Below are 16,070 nucleotides of genomic sequence, written 5' to 3' on the forward strand. Positions count from 1 at the left end.
CCAGTCTCTGTATTTCTAAATCATAAATGGTTTGGAATGGATCACTTTAGTGAGACTTCCTGAAACCGAAAACATTTGGTCTCTTTACCAACCTGTGTTACACTTCATCCCAGTTGTCAGCTCTAAGATGCTTTACAACTGCTTAAATAAAATGTATTGCTTGTATTACAGTATTCTTGAGGATTATAATCTGGCACCATTTTCTCAGAAGATAAAAATAATAGCCAAAGATATTCCCTAAAATGCAATCAAAATTGGCAGAGGAATAAGAAGGGAGAGCAACTACTTTCTGAAACTCTAAATGCTGCCACCCACACATATAAATGTTGAGTAAATGGCACCATGTTGTATTTATTTTATAGGATAAAATGTCTCAATCTGTATTTCAGCTACTTTCCCCCCATTGTGTACAATTTTATATCTCTGGCACAATGCCCATCGTATAGTCATTCATGAGAACTGTAACCAAAATGACAACCAAATGAAAAATTTAAGAGTACAACTCATGATTAATATAATCAGCTTAATTGATTACATATATTAGAATCTAATTCACAGGTCATTCAAGTCAATGGGAGTTTCCAGTTGGTGTGGTTTACCTTGTAGTTATGGTATAACCACAGACACATCTGTAACAGGATAAAGTGCAGCTAAATAAGTTGTCATTTATGTCTTCTTTAGTTTTTGGAGAAAAAATTATATTTACGTTACACGGGTTTTGTAGAAACAAAATATATTTCCAACTTTATTGTGAAAATTAGCCCCCATGTACTTAAAAGACTACCTCCTATCTTGTGCTCTGTCATGAGCTCATATCAGCCCTGAAATCTAAGTTTGCACCAAAACAAACATAGCAATATTCATTAGGTGTCCAAAAACTGGGAAATACTGCCCTGATGATAAGAACCAAATCTTTGCTGACATTTTTTGCATGTTGTAATTTTTGGTTTACTTTTTCAGTTGACTTTCAACCAGTGGCGTGTGGTCAGTAGACTAGGGGGACTAGGCTAGTCCCCTAAACTTTCTTGGTAAATTAGAGCATTGAAGTAAAGCTTCGCGCCTCCTTCCCAAAGCCCTCTGCTTTCAAATACTGCACAGTGTTATGGATGTTTGGGTTGAACCCACTTTTGGAAAATTACTCAAAATACGTCGTCTTAGAGCTTATTCTCATATTTGAGACCAATGCACTACATTTTTCAGTAAGCCTGTGGTGTCTTCTAGTTACGTTTGACAGTGGAACAGACTCCCTCAGAAGGTAGTGGATGCCCCATCATTGGAGGTTTTTAAGCAGAGCTTGAATGGCCATCTATTATGGATGCTTTAGTTAAGATTCCTGCATTGCAAGGGGTTGGACTAGATTAGGCACCCCCAAACTCAGCCCTCCAGCTGTTTTGGGGCTACAGTTCCCATCATCCCTGACCACTGGTCCTGTTAGCTAGGGATGGTGGGAGTTGTAGTCCCAAAGAGAGCTGGAGGGCCGAGTTTGGGGGTGCCTGGACTAGATGAGCCTGAGGGTCTCTTCCAACTCCACAATTATATGATTCTATTATTGAAACCAGTTTTTCATTCACCACAGAAAGTTATACTCAACTTGAAAATCCATCATGGTATCAACATGCACGCATCACCTCACCGTGGACTAATTTGGGCTGGAAGGGAGCATAGGCTACCAATCAGAGATATCACAAACTTGGCACGCCCTCAATGTAAATTCATACTGACCCATTTGGAAGACGATTTCATTATATGCAAATCTACTGGGGGGAAAAGTTAACTTTCATTGACTTCAACCCACAAAAAATATGACTTCAGCTCTAAGTATCTTCTTGAAATACTGGCATACTTTTTATTGTGGCTGTTGCCTAAAGCTAAAGTTTATTACAGGCACATATGGTAGTATTTGGGGTTTTTTAAAAAAAGTTTGATGTTATTATATATTTGCTATTAAATGAGCACTCATGCTATAAATGGTGCTGGCTAGGAAAATAAATAAATGCATGAATTACACGCAGACAACAACAGCTGATTCCTTAACATCACAAACATTATTAACACGTAGAGTATCTTCATATATTTTAGAGTTTGTGTGTATCTGATCATCAACTAAAGCACCATGTACCATTGAAGGCAGAGTGTACATGTATCTATTCCCAGTAGTTTTAATAATTGGGAGTCAAAGATGGCGCTCCTCTTGCTCTTACCTAATTGCGTTAAAGAGCAGTGTTACCAGGAGAAAAGCAGTGAATACTGAGTGGCGCACAATAGGAGATGGAAAATAGATACAAGAAGCTAGGTCTCCAGGGGCAGTATTTTCTATTTGCTGGGCTACAGACTCACAGCTGATAATGCAAGTTGTAATTAATATAAAAGCAGGAGACAATATGGGGAAGGCTTGTACTAGCAGGGCCACAGGAGATCACTCTGCAGCTATCCAACGTTTCTCATTTATGCACACAGCCTTCCACAGAAACACAATTTTGCCAGTGTTTTTTCCCTTGAAAGTAAAAAAAAAATTGATTTAGCACTATCATTGAATTTTGCTAAATCTAGAGAAGAGCACGGAAAGCACAAAAGTCTCTAGGAATTTGAGGCAAATCTGTTGCGTTACTATTTTGCCGTTGTTACAAATCCAGTGGACATATTAAGCATTTTAACTACTACTAGATCTGGCTTCTTCCTTTTTTTAAAAAAAGAAAAAGAATTACTTTCCAAACCCTGTTTATATGCCTATATATGGGTCACTCCTCTTGTGCAGTGCCAAGCACACTGATTTAACAAGCCTCAAACTTCTGTGTAAATGTCAGCTTACACAGATACAGATGGGTTAACTGTACATTCCTTATGCATCCCAAACTGGGCAACATCACCTTAATTATGCAAGGGCCCCCTCTGGGACTGATTCTGATCTCATACTGCTTTTATAGTGGTACAACTCAATTTACCATGATGAAGTTGCTTCTATTTCACCATAATATGTGCAATAACAAATCTATGCACTTCAGTGACACACACAGGTGAATAAAATGAAGAAGATATAATCCACTGATTTTGATGAGTGTTTCAAATATATACAGAATCCAGAAACAGGCACTCCCTATACACAGCAAATAAATAAAACATTCCATTTCATAATACAGGGAAAGGAACTTCCACCTCTGGATTCCCATTAAGAAGATGTATAATATATTTTGTGCACAGGATTGAAGGTAGTTCTTATAAATCCGTTTCACATATGGAAAATCTGGCATGGCACTGTGGCTATAGACCAAATCCATCTCATTTCACTTCAAGTCATTTCATCACATCTGTGGCATAGCCATAAAGAAGATGAGATCTTAAGTCACCCAAGTAGTACTATGGCAATCAGATAAGCTACACCAGTTACTGTGGCCCTCATGATTTGGTCCTATATGCTAACATATTACAAGACACAAAATACTGTACAAGGTGGAAACATAACCTATTCGCAGGCTACAGCAAAGTAGCTAAATGTAAGAAATTTGAGAGCTGGCTGGGGTGATTGGCAACACACATAAAGAAGTTTCAGTATGGAGCATCAAGGTCTAAACTGGCTAAATCTGTAAAATAGTATATGTAATAGTATATAAAATAGGTATGTGTACATATATGCATACACGTTTCACACACAGACATATACACACACGTACGTTGCAATTCTATGCACACTTACATAGGAGTAAGCCCCACTGTACTCAGTGAGATTTACTTCTATTCTGTAGCACTGAAGTTTGCTTTTATCTAATATAAAACAAACTAATAAGAAACCCCAGTTTTAAAATGTCTGTGTTCCTAAAATTATATTCCATGGATAAATAAAAACGATCAACGCTGTGCACAGAATTGCACAAATAATACAACAAATATGGCTTTTAGTGAAAAGGGGTAATTGTTTTTACATCCGCACCCTCACCCCAATCCAATGTGTTTTTAAATATTTTTATTAATTCTGAAGCATTCTGCGTAAATCTCTTACTGTATATTTCTCCCAGTGGTGACAGTTTTCATAAGCTTTTTAAAAACATTACCTGCCTTAAACTGTCTTTTTAAACATATCTATCCTAAAAGGATGTACCTGAAAGGTATATAAATCTCTTGTGCATTTTATATTTCAACTAAACTTTTAATCTAATCTACAGACCACCTGTGGGTACAAAAATGAGGCTTTAAAGGTAGGTTATTTACAAAAGCTGCCTCTTTCCAAGAATTCCTTTTAGGTGCTAATTTTTTTACCTCACAAATCATTACCATACAGTTTTACCATATAATTATCCTCATACATTTGTGTTGGACACCTCTTCTGCTGCATTTGTATTGCTCTGTTCTATTTGGAATTGTTTTCTTGCTTTTACAATTGCAACGGTTTCGTCGGTTTTTATAACTGAACATTACATTGCTGTAACCCATCCTGAGACCTTATGGTGAAGGGCAGGTAATAAATCTTAGGACAAACAAATAAGTAAATAAATAAATAGTACTTCTAGTTCTAGAGAGCCAGGTCCAACTCCGTAAGGTGATGCCCTCCCCCACCCCATAAAAGACCTAAGCAAAAGGAGGAATCAAAAAATCATATATAAGTGTTTGCCTGACTTTGACAACACCTTACCTAGCATGGCAATTGAGTCTCCATAGGGGAAATCCGGGCACATTTAAGAAAGTGACTAACTTTGCAATGATTTCATTAGAACCAAAATGGAACAGCATTATTATGTCAAATATAATGCATGCAGTGGATGTTAGCAAAACAGAAATGATTGAGTGACATTTATCCAAAAATCACCAGAGAAGGTGTCAGCTTATCAAATATGTTATTCCTCAGTAGGGTTAAAATCTTGGTATCATATACGCTAAAGCCTGTAGCTTTGCAAGCCTCAAACCACAAACTATGGAATTTAGCGACATACTATTACTATTGCTGTGAGGGCAGATTACTTTCCTTTTTTATATTATACACAGTATGACCACTAGAAAATAATATAGTCACACTCCTGGAACCACCTACTCTTAAGCAGCCCTACTGAAATTGATACTACATTTCAAGTAATCCCTCCCTTTACTCAAGGGTTTGTAATGGTACGGTAAATATCGCTGCAACCATGGGATACCTGCTTCACACAAACTGCCTGCCATAGAGAGCAGAATCCATACATGCCGGTAGTAACATGGGTCTCAATCCTAAATCTTACAAAAAAGCCTTTATGCCCTGATCTTGCATTCCTGGCAATAGCCTTTTAGAGTAAGTTGATGTTCACTTCTTGGTTAATAAAAGAGCTAAAGATAAATCTGAGCAACCAGGAAAAAAGAATGTTGCCCTATGTAATTTATTCATTTTACCACAATCATGCATTGCATGATGTTAGAAAACGGTGCAACATTTCAAAGTCCAGAAAAGAAAACTGAAGTACATATGAAAACAGATATTTTCTCCTACACATATGGAATCAATTTGTTGTAAATGGCGATGATAATTTTTTTAAGTACACATAAACGTACAGTCAATATATTAAGCAATTTCACATGTTACAAAGCAACAAACCCAGCAGGAACACACTCAACAAGAGCTGCACATCGTTCTGGCTCGGTTTCTATGTAGTTTTAAATAACTATTCATTGTATTAACAATTTACAATTTTAGGTTTAAACTTAAAAAATCTTATATATTTAAGAAAATGTAACATGTGAACTCATTCTCAACTACAGAAGAGTTTATAGGGTGGTCTTAGGAAGCCAATCTCTCAGCCTCAGTCATCTATATGTAACATGGGGATAATATAACTTTCCTTACAGATCTATTGTAAGAATTATTGAGATAATGGTTATAAACAGTGTTGAGCACTTACATAAATGTGAAGTATTGTTATACAGAAAAATGCTTGTGCAAATTATGCACATTAATATTTCCCAAACTCTGTTTTGATGTTTATCCTACAACATGAGGCCCAACTCATCCATGTTCTTGACAGGAGAGTCAGCTTTGGCCTCTGTGAAGAAAGAACTCAGCTTGAAATGATATACAAGCAAGGGGAAAGATTGGTATGTCTTTTCTCAAAACCATTAATTCAGAGATGCCAAAAGAAGCTGCAATCCTTTGAGTAGTTACATGCACGCAAGGCTCCTTGGAATCAGTGGGATTTCTATAGAAAATGATTCTGCGTAAACATTCAACTGTATAGGTTAAACAAACTGTTAGTTGCTATTGAAATACCTATAGCAGTAAACATTTTACTGCCATTATTTTAAAATATGAGTTATGGTTAACCCGAACGAAAACTGGAGTGTCAGGAATACATATTAGGCTATATATGTACACATGAAACAGTGATAAATTGTCATTCCTAAGAACCACAAGTTGAACTGTAGCTAGAGTAGGTTTTTAGTTAGTCTGGTTCAGAGTCTGGTTCAGTCAGGGCATGGTTGTAATTACCTTCTACCCATCTACAGCTAATACCTTAGAGCAATAAAAGTATATGAGGGTGTTAAAAATTCAAATGCTAATTATGGGCTGTTATATTTACTAAATGCAGCATAGTATATAACAACAGTTGCAGCTTTTCAGTGGCTAGCATTACCCTAGTTGATATACAAAGTTATATGCCAACTTACCCTTACTGTGCTATATAAAAGTTAACAGAACAATAAAATATAATTCAGTATTTGCATTTTGTTGCCATCAACCGTAGCAGGGGTTATCTGGCTTTCCTAGAAAACGTATTGCTTTTGTAGACACCAAACTGTTTCTCCTACCAAGTTAAGTTAGATAAATATCACAGCAGTGGGGTCCCATAAAGAAAACATACAGTATTTGAATATCAGGTATTCAAGAGCCCTTCTGTAAATATTAGCTAGTCTCTCATTTCTTCAGTATCCTTCAGCTATATTCTTAAGCTGGGTAGTGATATAAAATCATGAGCCCCATTAGTATCTAATATACTGCTGCCACTGCTGTAGACCTATACCCATAAACATACACAAGCACACTGAATAGAGGTATAGAGATTTGGGGGTGTCAAGTATCTGTCACAAACTGTCATATCCACAAGAGAAGCCCTGGCACAGAACAAATTAAATTACACTTCTTTTTAAAGCTGTCATTATTCATATTCAATCAATTGAAATATTGTCAGTATTTCAAATGCATATAAAACTATGAGAAGGATCCATGGATCAGAACAGTGGGCCAAGATATAAAACAGAGGAAACAACATGCTGTCTGTGTCCTTCTGAAGTGGTTCATCATCACCCCTGCACCAACTTTCACCAAATGAGATTTAGCCTGGGGCTGTATTTTAAATATGCATATCAAAGCAAATGGGAGGGGGGAACAAACCTACAGTATCAAATTGGAGAAGTTTTCATGCTAACCATTCTAATTTGCAGGTAGGCATTCACAAATGAATCATTTCCAGCAAAATATTAAAATTACAAAAGGCACCATTATTACAAACTGCTTTTTAGAGCATTGTAATAAAACAAACCAGCTACATGAAACTTCCTACAAAGATAGATATCTGTATCTGTATACATACATACATACATACATACATACATACATACATACAATCTGCATCTACAACTATATAATATTAGTTTAAAGTTTTATGTTGGATGACAATGTTAACTCACATGTCTAATAATACACTATTCCCTAAATGCAACTACATGATACAACTCTTCATTTCCCAGTTGGTGTTCTTGTTGCACAAATTATTGCTTTCTTTCAAGACAAATAGCAGGGGGCTAAGGTAAAAATGTTATGGCTCAAATCTCCAGGAAATAAAAGGCTTTAAATTGTAATACCCAGTGAAGTGGCAAACTCTAATGGGTGTAAGATAAATATATTGTCACTTTTTTGAGTTTGTTGTTTCAGATCAAAAAAGAAAAGAGGTTATTTTCCATTAAGGCAGTTATAAAATTATAAAATGCTAGCCCCCTGAAACCTCATCCTATCACTGTAGGTGAATTTAAATATTATAATGGAGCACTTCAAATTGGCTTGAGCATTCGCCATCTGCCAGGGCCCTGAACAGGCTAGTTTATCTAATCTCCTCAATATAAACATCAGCATGCTCCATTTCTACACTTCCACATGAAACAAATTCTTATAATGAAACTATTCTGGGAACACATGCAATGCTTTTGCACTGCTTTATATAGTGGATGCTGACCCTTCGGGATGCCTATCATTTCAGAACCTTTTCTAAGGGCCCCACAAACTCACATGCACACTACTTTAAGGTTTGAAATTGCATACAAGAAATATTTGTCAAAGTTCTGTCATGCTTCATGGACCTTATTAGCAGCAAATGACATCATAAAACAACAAGGAAACTTTCAGTAGTTTCTACTCGTACGTGTGTGTGTGTGTGTGTGTGTGTGTGTAGCTTAAGAGTGATAATTATAAAATACTAAATATCATGAAAATTTGTCCCTGAAGTTACCGTATTTCAAAAGAAGGGGAAATTGACAATGGAACGATAGAATCATAGTATTTAAAAATTAAATAAATGGTTTACAACGTATATAAACCTGAGGTGTTTTTTCTTTTCTTTTTACAACTACTTCTGCTCTTCTGAACAAAGGTAATACACAACAAAAGCAAATATTTAACTACCTGACAACATACTTTCAAAAAGGAAAATAATCAAACAGAAAACTGCTTCTTCACATGTATATCTACTTTTCTTGGCATATTAAAGATTACCTCTAGATGCCTATACATAGCATATGAATCCCCTATTAATACCCCACAGTTAAAATATTGTTCCTAACATGGTCTGTGTTGTTTGTTTCATGAGCTCATTGCCAAAGCCTATGTAACTCCCCCCAACCGGTTTCTTCACTGTATTTTCTTCTTCCCCAAGTTTAAAAGCTTAACAATGTAGATACTTATGGTAAATTTTCCCAAGTTCTTCTCTGAAGTAAATTGGCAAACACATGCAGAAAAACCACTGCCAGACATGCAACTACACTTGTGAACATTCCACCAAAACATTAACTTATTCACCAGCTACTGAAGTGATAAAACTAACCACTAACCTGTAGCTAGTTACTCAATCTTAATTCTCTCTAGCCTCTGCAGTGCATTGGCTCATCAAAGTTATTGCAATTTATTATGAAGATGCTCCAGGCACTTGGCAATAAGTCCACATTCTAATAATAAGTTGTATCATAGAAAAAGCACTGGAAGCCATAACTTTGTTTTAATGCAATGTATAATTGCCAATAAGTCTCAACACTTGACATTTAGAGACAGAGTGCAGAAATCAACAACTTTTTACTAAGTTTCTATTTACTACTCCTTTTCTGTGACATTGATCATAGGTCTTGCAAAGCAGAAAAGGCTGCATCTACCAATTCGACAGTTTGCCAACTCTTCCGTTTACTCAGATCATGAACTCTGCAAGCCATAAGTTAACCTTTCAGTAACTGAATGAAAAGGGCACCTCTCCCACCCCCAAAAACTGAAGAAAAAACAACTTTAAAATATCCTACTGAAAATGAAGCATGATTTAAAGCAGATAATTACAAAACAGTGGGGATGGTGGTGGTAATAACAACAATCCACAGATTTACTAAATGTGTTATAACCTTTACAAATTATCAAAAAGACTTACATGGTCTGCTAAGTTTGTGGATGATCCTGAGAGCTCTTCATGATCAGATTTGGAGCTGCCATCTCTTTCATCAATAACTAGATCTATGGGCATTTTGCCTTTCAAACAGCTAATGTACCGATGGCAGAAATTATCACACAACTCATGGACCTGGATATATTTAAATAAAGGGAAAGAAAAAGAAAATTAAAAATAATAATTGAGTGTGGGAGGAAAAATATCAGATTGCAACTGGAGAGGGTTTTTCCCCCAGTTGTGAAAGAAATCTATTCCAAGAATAACTCTAATTAAGGGGCATAATAGTTGAAGGCAAGGAAACAATAGAGAAATTGTTACAGCACATATTATTCCCCTGAGACTTGCCTGAGCAACAAGTTAGGAAGGGGGAGAGCCTACTCTATAGACAGAAGAAAATCTGATTTAGGATAATATCAAAAGCACTGAAATCTGGACAAACGTAAATAAAATCTAGAAGCATAGGCAGTTCAGCAGGGAAGAGTGATAGAAAGGATTGGGACAGAGCAGTGAACATTTTGAAACCTCCTCTAGGAACTAGGAGAGATCTTTATCACAAAATCATTTCCTTGTAGCACCTTAGCCTTTCCATAGGCACTGTGACTCTCTTTGTAATCTTAATGTTTTGCTCGGAGATAATGGGAGGATCAGGTCTGCACTGAATGAGAAGATACTTAATTTTAAAATACTATCCCTGGTTGAAGAAAATTGCAGAGGGCTGGAAGACAGAGAGGGGAGATACAATCGATTGGGAAAGGAGGGGCTAGTTGAAAGGGTGATTGGAACTGGAAATAATAGAGAAGTTCCAGAAGGGGGGGGGAGTGCCTGTTTTGTTGAGTGTCACCCGGTGCTTTGTAGAACTAGTTACAGTGTCCAGCTGACATTTCCCAAAAGACAACCTTTAAGATGCAGGGATGGGCGGGTGTTAGAGAATAAAAAAGGAGGTAGCACCCCTTGCTCTTACCTTTTCTAATTCCAAAAGGTGAAACCTTAAGACTTGTATTGCTTGGATCATCTGAAAGAAAATTGGGAGCAGAGAAGTTGTCATTTGGGAGACGGAAAAACCCAAGCAGGGAGCCGCTGATGGTCAGGGCGCACCCTCATTATCCAGGATTTTAGCTCATTGGACACGCTCGGGCAATTTTGATCAACTTTAACCTAAAGCACTTTAAAAAAAAAAAAAACCTTACTCTCTCACACACACACATTTAAAGAGAAGCAGCTATTAGTGGTTTACAGAGGTGTCCTTCCCCCAGTGGTTTCTGAAAGTCCGCAAAGCAACCAAGCAGCTAAACAGCCACTCGCCACACCACCGGCTTTTTAAAAAGAAGAAAAGGTGAAATGCTCCAGATGAATGGTTTGCCTTCACTTCTATTGCAAGCGGATTTCTAGCACTTTTAATATTGAAATCACCCACATTAGCAAAAGAATCGTGTTGCCACCGTTTCCTTCCCTTTTGCTTCCCGGGGCTTAAACCCAGCTTTGCAATGCATTGGGGACTCAAGTGTTTGTTGTCCTCTTGCCATGTTTAAGAACTGGAGCTCTTTGAAGCCCCTGGATAAGGATGGTTCGCTCTTTCCCCGGTTCCTTAGTGTCACTTTCTATAAGCATCTTTCTTTCTTTCTCTGTCTTGTCTGTTTCTCTCTCTCTCTCTCTCTAAAACACACACACACACAGCCTGCTTAGCAATTATACCTTTTTTTAAAATAATAATAATTAAAAAAGGGTGAGCTGGGGTTTCTTGGAGGAAGGGGCAAGAAAAGTCAAAATGGGGTTGGGGGTGAAGTGAACCTTACCAAATTGTCCAACTCTGGATTTGAAGAAAAAAGTGGCTTTTCCGCCCGCACCTACATGAAGTAGAAGTAAGGGAAGGGGGGGGGGGATCAGTGCATATTTCAGCTGTCTTTAACATACACACTCCTATTAACACTCCCCCTGACCCAAACACCATCAGCAGCAGTCCAAACTGGAGGGGGAAAGGATATAAATATGTGAACTAAAGGAGAGTGCCGCAAAGTGAAGGCCACTCTGTGCAGTTTCTGCCCCAAAACCCACCCCACCCTGTTTAACTGAGAGGTTTCAGATAGACTTAAAACCCTTCGCAGAGTTTTTAACCCCCCACCCGCATTTAACAATGCCCCTTTCCTGTTAAGCTAAGAGTGACCAATGAATGTCTCCCAGTGTCCACTGAAGAGAGAGAGAGGGAAAGAGAGAGAGAGGGGAGAGAGAGAGAGAAAGAAAGAAAGGGGAGACGGGGAGAAGAGAGGGGGGTGCGGGTGAAGATATGATTTGGGCCAGTTTTTGGCGAGGAATCTTTCCTCACAAACACAACCACGTTATGTAAGCACTCTCACACGCTTCGTTTCTCTCCCTCACAACTTGGAATGAGACATGGAAAAAGTTGTGTTGTTGCGTTTTGCGCGGGGTGGGGTTGGGGTGGGGTGGGGGGAAAGAGGTGTTTTGTGCGATGTGTTGCTTTTGCCTGGGGAGGGGGGGTGTTGCGCGGGGTGGGGTGGGGGGGAGAAAAGGCGGGTTAAAAAGCGTTCGACCTGTTTGGCGAAGACGGCGATGTCCTCGTTGAAGGAGTCTGAGGAGCAGACGTCTCCGCCGGCCACCCCAGGCTCTCGCGGGGTACAGGTCGCCAGCTCGCACTTCTCAAAGACCAGAGCTAAGAGGGGGAACAACGGGTGCCTGCCGGGCAGTGACACACAAAAGAAAAAAGGGGGGTGGGGTGGGGGTTAAAGGAGATGTTGAGAGGAGGAGGAGAAGGAGGAGAGAGAGGGTGGGGGAGAGAGAAAAAAAAAGTCTGATCAACAAGTATTTTTTTTTCCTGTCGAAAATAAAAAGCAAAACACGTCCACGCTTTCTCACAACGCCTCAGCCTTTCCATAAAGGAAAAAAAATGGGGCGGGGGGGGGGAAGCAGCACTGGAAAGCGAGGCCAAGGCCAGAGAGGGAAACAACATACATACACACATGCAAACTTTAAATTAAAAAAAAAAAGAAGCGCCAAAATCGGGCCCTCACGAACCTATAAGCCAATACAATAAGCACCGAGAAGGCGAGCAGTAAGTAGCTCAGCTGCCAAGTTTTCGTGGTTTCCACAATCACTAAAGGAGGGGTGGGGTGGGCGCTCCTGCCCCCAAGCTAAAAGGGGAAACTTTATTCTTACGCAAACTGTTTAAACTGCTTAATATCTCGGTGAAATCTAACAGCAGCCAGAAAACGTGCATTTTTGCTGAAGGGAAGGGAAGAGGGGGGAACAGGATGCCAGCAAAGTTTCTCCAGGCTGAAGAAGGGCATCCTGATAAAAATACCAACTGCCCAGCCATAAACGAGCTGAACAGAAATATATGTATATTAAATACTAACACAGACACCCCAATTGCCCTAGCAGACATTGAAGTAGGGGAAAGCGAAAGTATGGCATTTGTGTATAAGCAGAAAATGTGTTTTTGTCTAGTTTTTCCTTCTTTATCTCTCCTCGGATGGTGATGACACTACATCCTATTTTAGAGCAATGTAATAATAAGCCAAACAGATCTGTACTGATGAGAGTTACTTCCATTCTCCCAACTACAATGCTTAGTTGTTCTCCTGTGGATGTCAGTAACTCCCACCTCTTTTCTCAATTTATTTTTGTCCGCGTTGGGGGTGTTTTCAAAGGACTACCCCCACCGTCTTATTTTTGAGTCGGCTCTATATTTACAGCTCAGCCCCTAAATAATAAACAAAACAATCCCCGTGGAACTTACTTCTGTGTAAAATGTGCCTGCGGAACTATAACATAAGCTTACTCTCCGGTTAGGGAAGCCTGATCAAGGCTGCTTTAACTGAAAAAGGGAATACAGTTTCAGTTTACCTTATGGGTCCATCCGAAATATCGGTGGATTTCTGCACTGTAGTGCACTCCCCCATATAGGGGTTCACGGCATTCCTGACTAAACCGACCTAAATTGCTCTGATCACTTAAAAGAAGCGCAGCAACACAGGGAAGGGCAGCCTGTTTGCAAACGCTGCTCGAAACCTTCCCCTGCCATTTCCCTCTCGCCTGGAAGCAGCAGGGCTACCCGCTCGGAACTCTTTGCTACGATCGTCTCTGCTCTGAAAGAAGATCCCCGAGCCCTCCGCGCGCGCACCCCCTCCGCACAGAAGCTGCAAAGGACCCGGGCCATGGCGCCGGGCTCGCCCTGCCTCGTACCTACCCGTAGATCGCATCCTTGTCCCGCTTCAGGGCGTCGTTGACAGCCGATCCCATGCTGGCCGGCATGACATTGGGGTGCGGGGCGTGGGCTCCATAATGCTGGCTGGCATGGAGTGGCGGCCCGTGGTTCAAGTGGTGGACTGGGGGGATCGGCCTGGGGGCGTGAGGGTCTCCGTACATGGAAGCAGGTACCCCTACTCCGTCCATCCCGCCGTAATGAGGCAGCTCATCGTACTGTCAAAAAGAAAATGGGCCAGAAGAAAGAAAGAAAGAAAGAAAGAAAGAAAGAAAGAAAGAAAGAAAGAAAGAAAGAAAGAAAGAAAGAAAACCAGGGGGAGAAAAGAGGGTTTGAGGAAAGGGAAAAAAAGAGGGAGAGAGAAATAAAATAAAAAAAACACAACAACAATAAAAGTCAGAAGAGAGTAAAGCACCCAGACTCAGACAAAACAGAGCAAAACTACAAACCAGGACCAGCCACAACAGAGAGAGGGGAGGGTGGAGAGAGAGAAAGCTGTACAGACTGAAATCAAAATAAAAAGTGCAGTTTATAGAGCTGGGGGAAGGGAATGAAGGGACCGGGAGTATGTGTGTGTGCGAGAAGGAGAGACAGAGTGTGTGTTTTTGCTGATGGCGAGGAGAAATCTACCGAAGGCAAAATAAAGGAGGAAACTGGAAGCGTGGAGAGGGAGAAGCGAAAAATGTTCGCCGAGTCAGAAGAGAGCGGAGCACGAATAAACAAAACAACCCACAAGTAAACAGATTAATACTTCGGAGCGGCGGTGGGAAGCAGGGCTGGGAAGGGAAAGGAAGAGCGCGAGGGAGGAGTGGGGTGGGGGGGTGGGAGAGCAAATAATCTGAAAGTTACCAGAAACATTATTTAGCAGCAATTCCCCCTTGTCCTTGTCAAAACCAGAGACAAACCAAGCAGCAAATGTAGCTGAATTTCCTAGGCGGCGGCGGCGGCAGCAACAGCCACAGCAACAGCAGCGGCGGCGGCGGCAGCAGCAGCAGCAGCAGGCAAGCCTTCCCCCCTGTGAACCCCGCGCCACTGAGCAGCTAGAGAGGAGCAGGGAAATCGCGCTGCTGGGGGAAAAGCTAGAGAGGAAAGAAGCGTGGAACAATTGCAGACAGACACACACACACGCACGCACGCACATTCACACAGAGGGAGAGAGGGAGAGAGAGAGATAGACACACACACACTCGCGCACACGCGCACACACACAAAACCGGTGAATAATTTTTGCTGCTATTTGTTTTGTTGTTTTTTAAATAGTGGCCGCCATGAGCAGCAGCGACGGAGGCGAGCAAATCCGACAGGCCCTCTTAAGAGAGGATTTATACACGTAAGGTAAGTGTTGGAGATTTAAACCTACCCTTTGCGCCATCAGTCTGCGCTCCGATAAACTCCTGGAGGTGTCCTATATTTAATATCCCAGTCCAGCAACAACAACAAAAAGTGATTGAGTGGTGAAGAAGAAGAAGAATCCCTTTTCCCCCTTGTCCTTTCGACCCACTTATAGACTTCTCCAGCACGCTTAAATAATCATAAAAGACAACAGCAATAACAATAAAAAGTAGGCAAAGAACCCCGTCGAGTTTGTGGTCTTCTTTTTTCCCGCGCGCTGCTTCTCCGTTTCCCCTTTCTCTGTCTCTTTCCTTTTTTTTCTTCCTTTGCGTAAAAAATAATAATAATTAAAAAAAATTAAAAATAGTCAACCCCCCAACTGAAGGTTACGATCGGCCCGTCAGCAACCCACATGTAACCAAACTGTCGTGTCTCATGGCTTTTTGCCACTCCAGCTGTCAATCAAAGCCATGGAATGTCAAGGTAGTGAATGAATGATGGCTGATGATGATGAAGAAGAAAAGAGGAATCTTTTTAACCTCGGGTTCTTCTCTCAGTAACTCCGCGTTTGGGGTTTGTCTTGTAGGAGAGCTATAGGTTCTTTTCTCCCTCTCTCCCCCTTTTTTTTTAACTACCGGGAGGGGGAGGGTGGGGTAGGATGCGAAGAAAAATGGAATAGTTTGCAAAACGTGGACTTCCTCCGTTCTTTTTTTTTTCCCCCGGTAGGTATTTTGTCTCCCTCTTCACCTCTCCCTCTGAGATGAGTGAGTGTCAGTAAGTGTTGGCAGGTTGGCTGCTGGCTGGCTTATAGAAGAGGCTCAGTTTTGCAGCGCTGATCGGCGGGAGAATGAAATGACGGAACCCGGAAGTAG

The 16,070-nt window shown here is 40.4% G+C and overlaps 1 protein-coding gene across 15 annotated transcripts in view; it reads right to left on the bottom strand.

The window, feature by feature from the left end:
* MEIS2 (Meis homeobox 2) overlaps positions 1 to 15,999 on the bottom strand; it is a 230,236-nt gene extending 214,237 nt beyond the window's left edge. For 4 of the 15 annotated variants that reach the window (XM_028721690.2, XM_028721736.2, XM_028721728.2 and 1 more), the window contains exons 1-6: positions 14,716 to 14,868; positions 13,852 to 14,084; positions 12,197 to 12,338; positions 11,444 to 11,494; positions 10,612 to 10,662; positions 9,633 to 9,782 (exon numbers count right to left, since the gene is read on the bottom strand). In XM_028721690.2, the coding sequence (XP_028577523.1) occupies positions 9,633 to 9,782; positions 10,612 to 10,662; positions 11,444 to 11,494; positions 12,197 to 12,338; positions 13,852 to 14,084; positions 14,716 to 14,724 (636 nt within the window). In that variant the 5' untranslated portion in view covers positions 14,725 to 14,868. Of the gene's footprint in view, positions 1 to 9,632; positions 9,783 to 10,611; positions 10,663 to 11,443; positions 11,495 to 12,196; positions 12,339 to 13,851; positions 14,643 to 14,715; positions 14,869 to 15,226 lie in introns of those variants that run through there. The other 11 variants (XM_028721693.2, XM_028721723.2, XM_028721686.2 and 8 more) reach the window with 10 other exon arrangements.
* Between the last annotated feature and the right edge of the window lie 71 nt (positions 16,000 to 16,070).

Source organism: Podarcis muralis, chromosome 1 (genome assembly GCF_964188315.1).
Source record: "Podarcis muralis chromosome 1, rPodMur119.hap1.1, whole genome shotgun sequence".
In the NCBI taxonomy this organism is placed as follows: Eukaryota; Metazoa; Chordata; class Lepidosauria; order Squamata; family Lacertidae; genus Podarcis; species Podarcis muralis.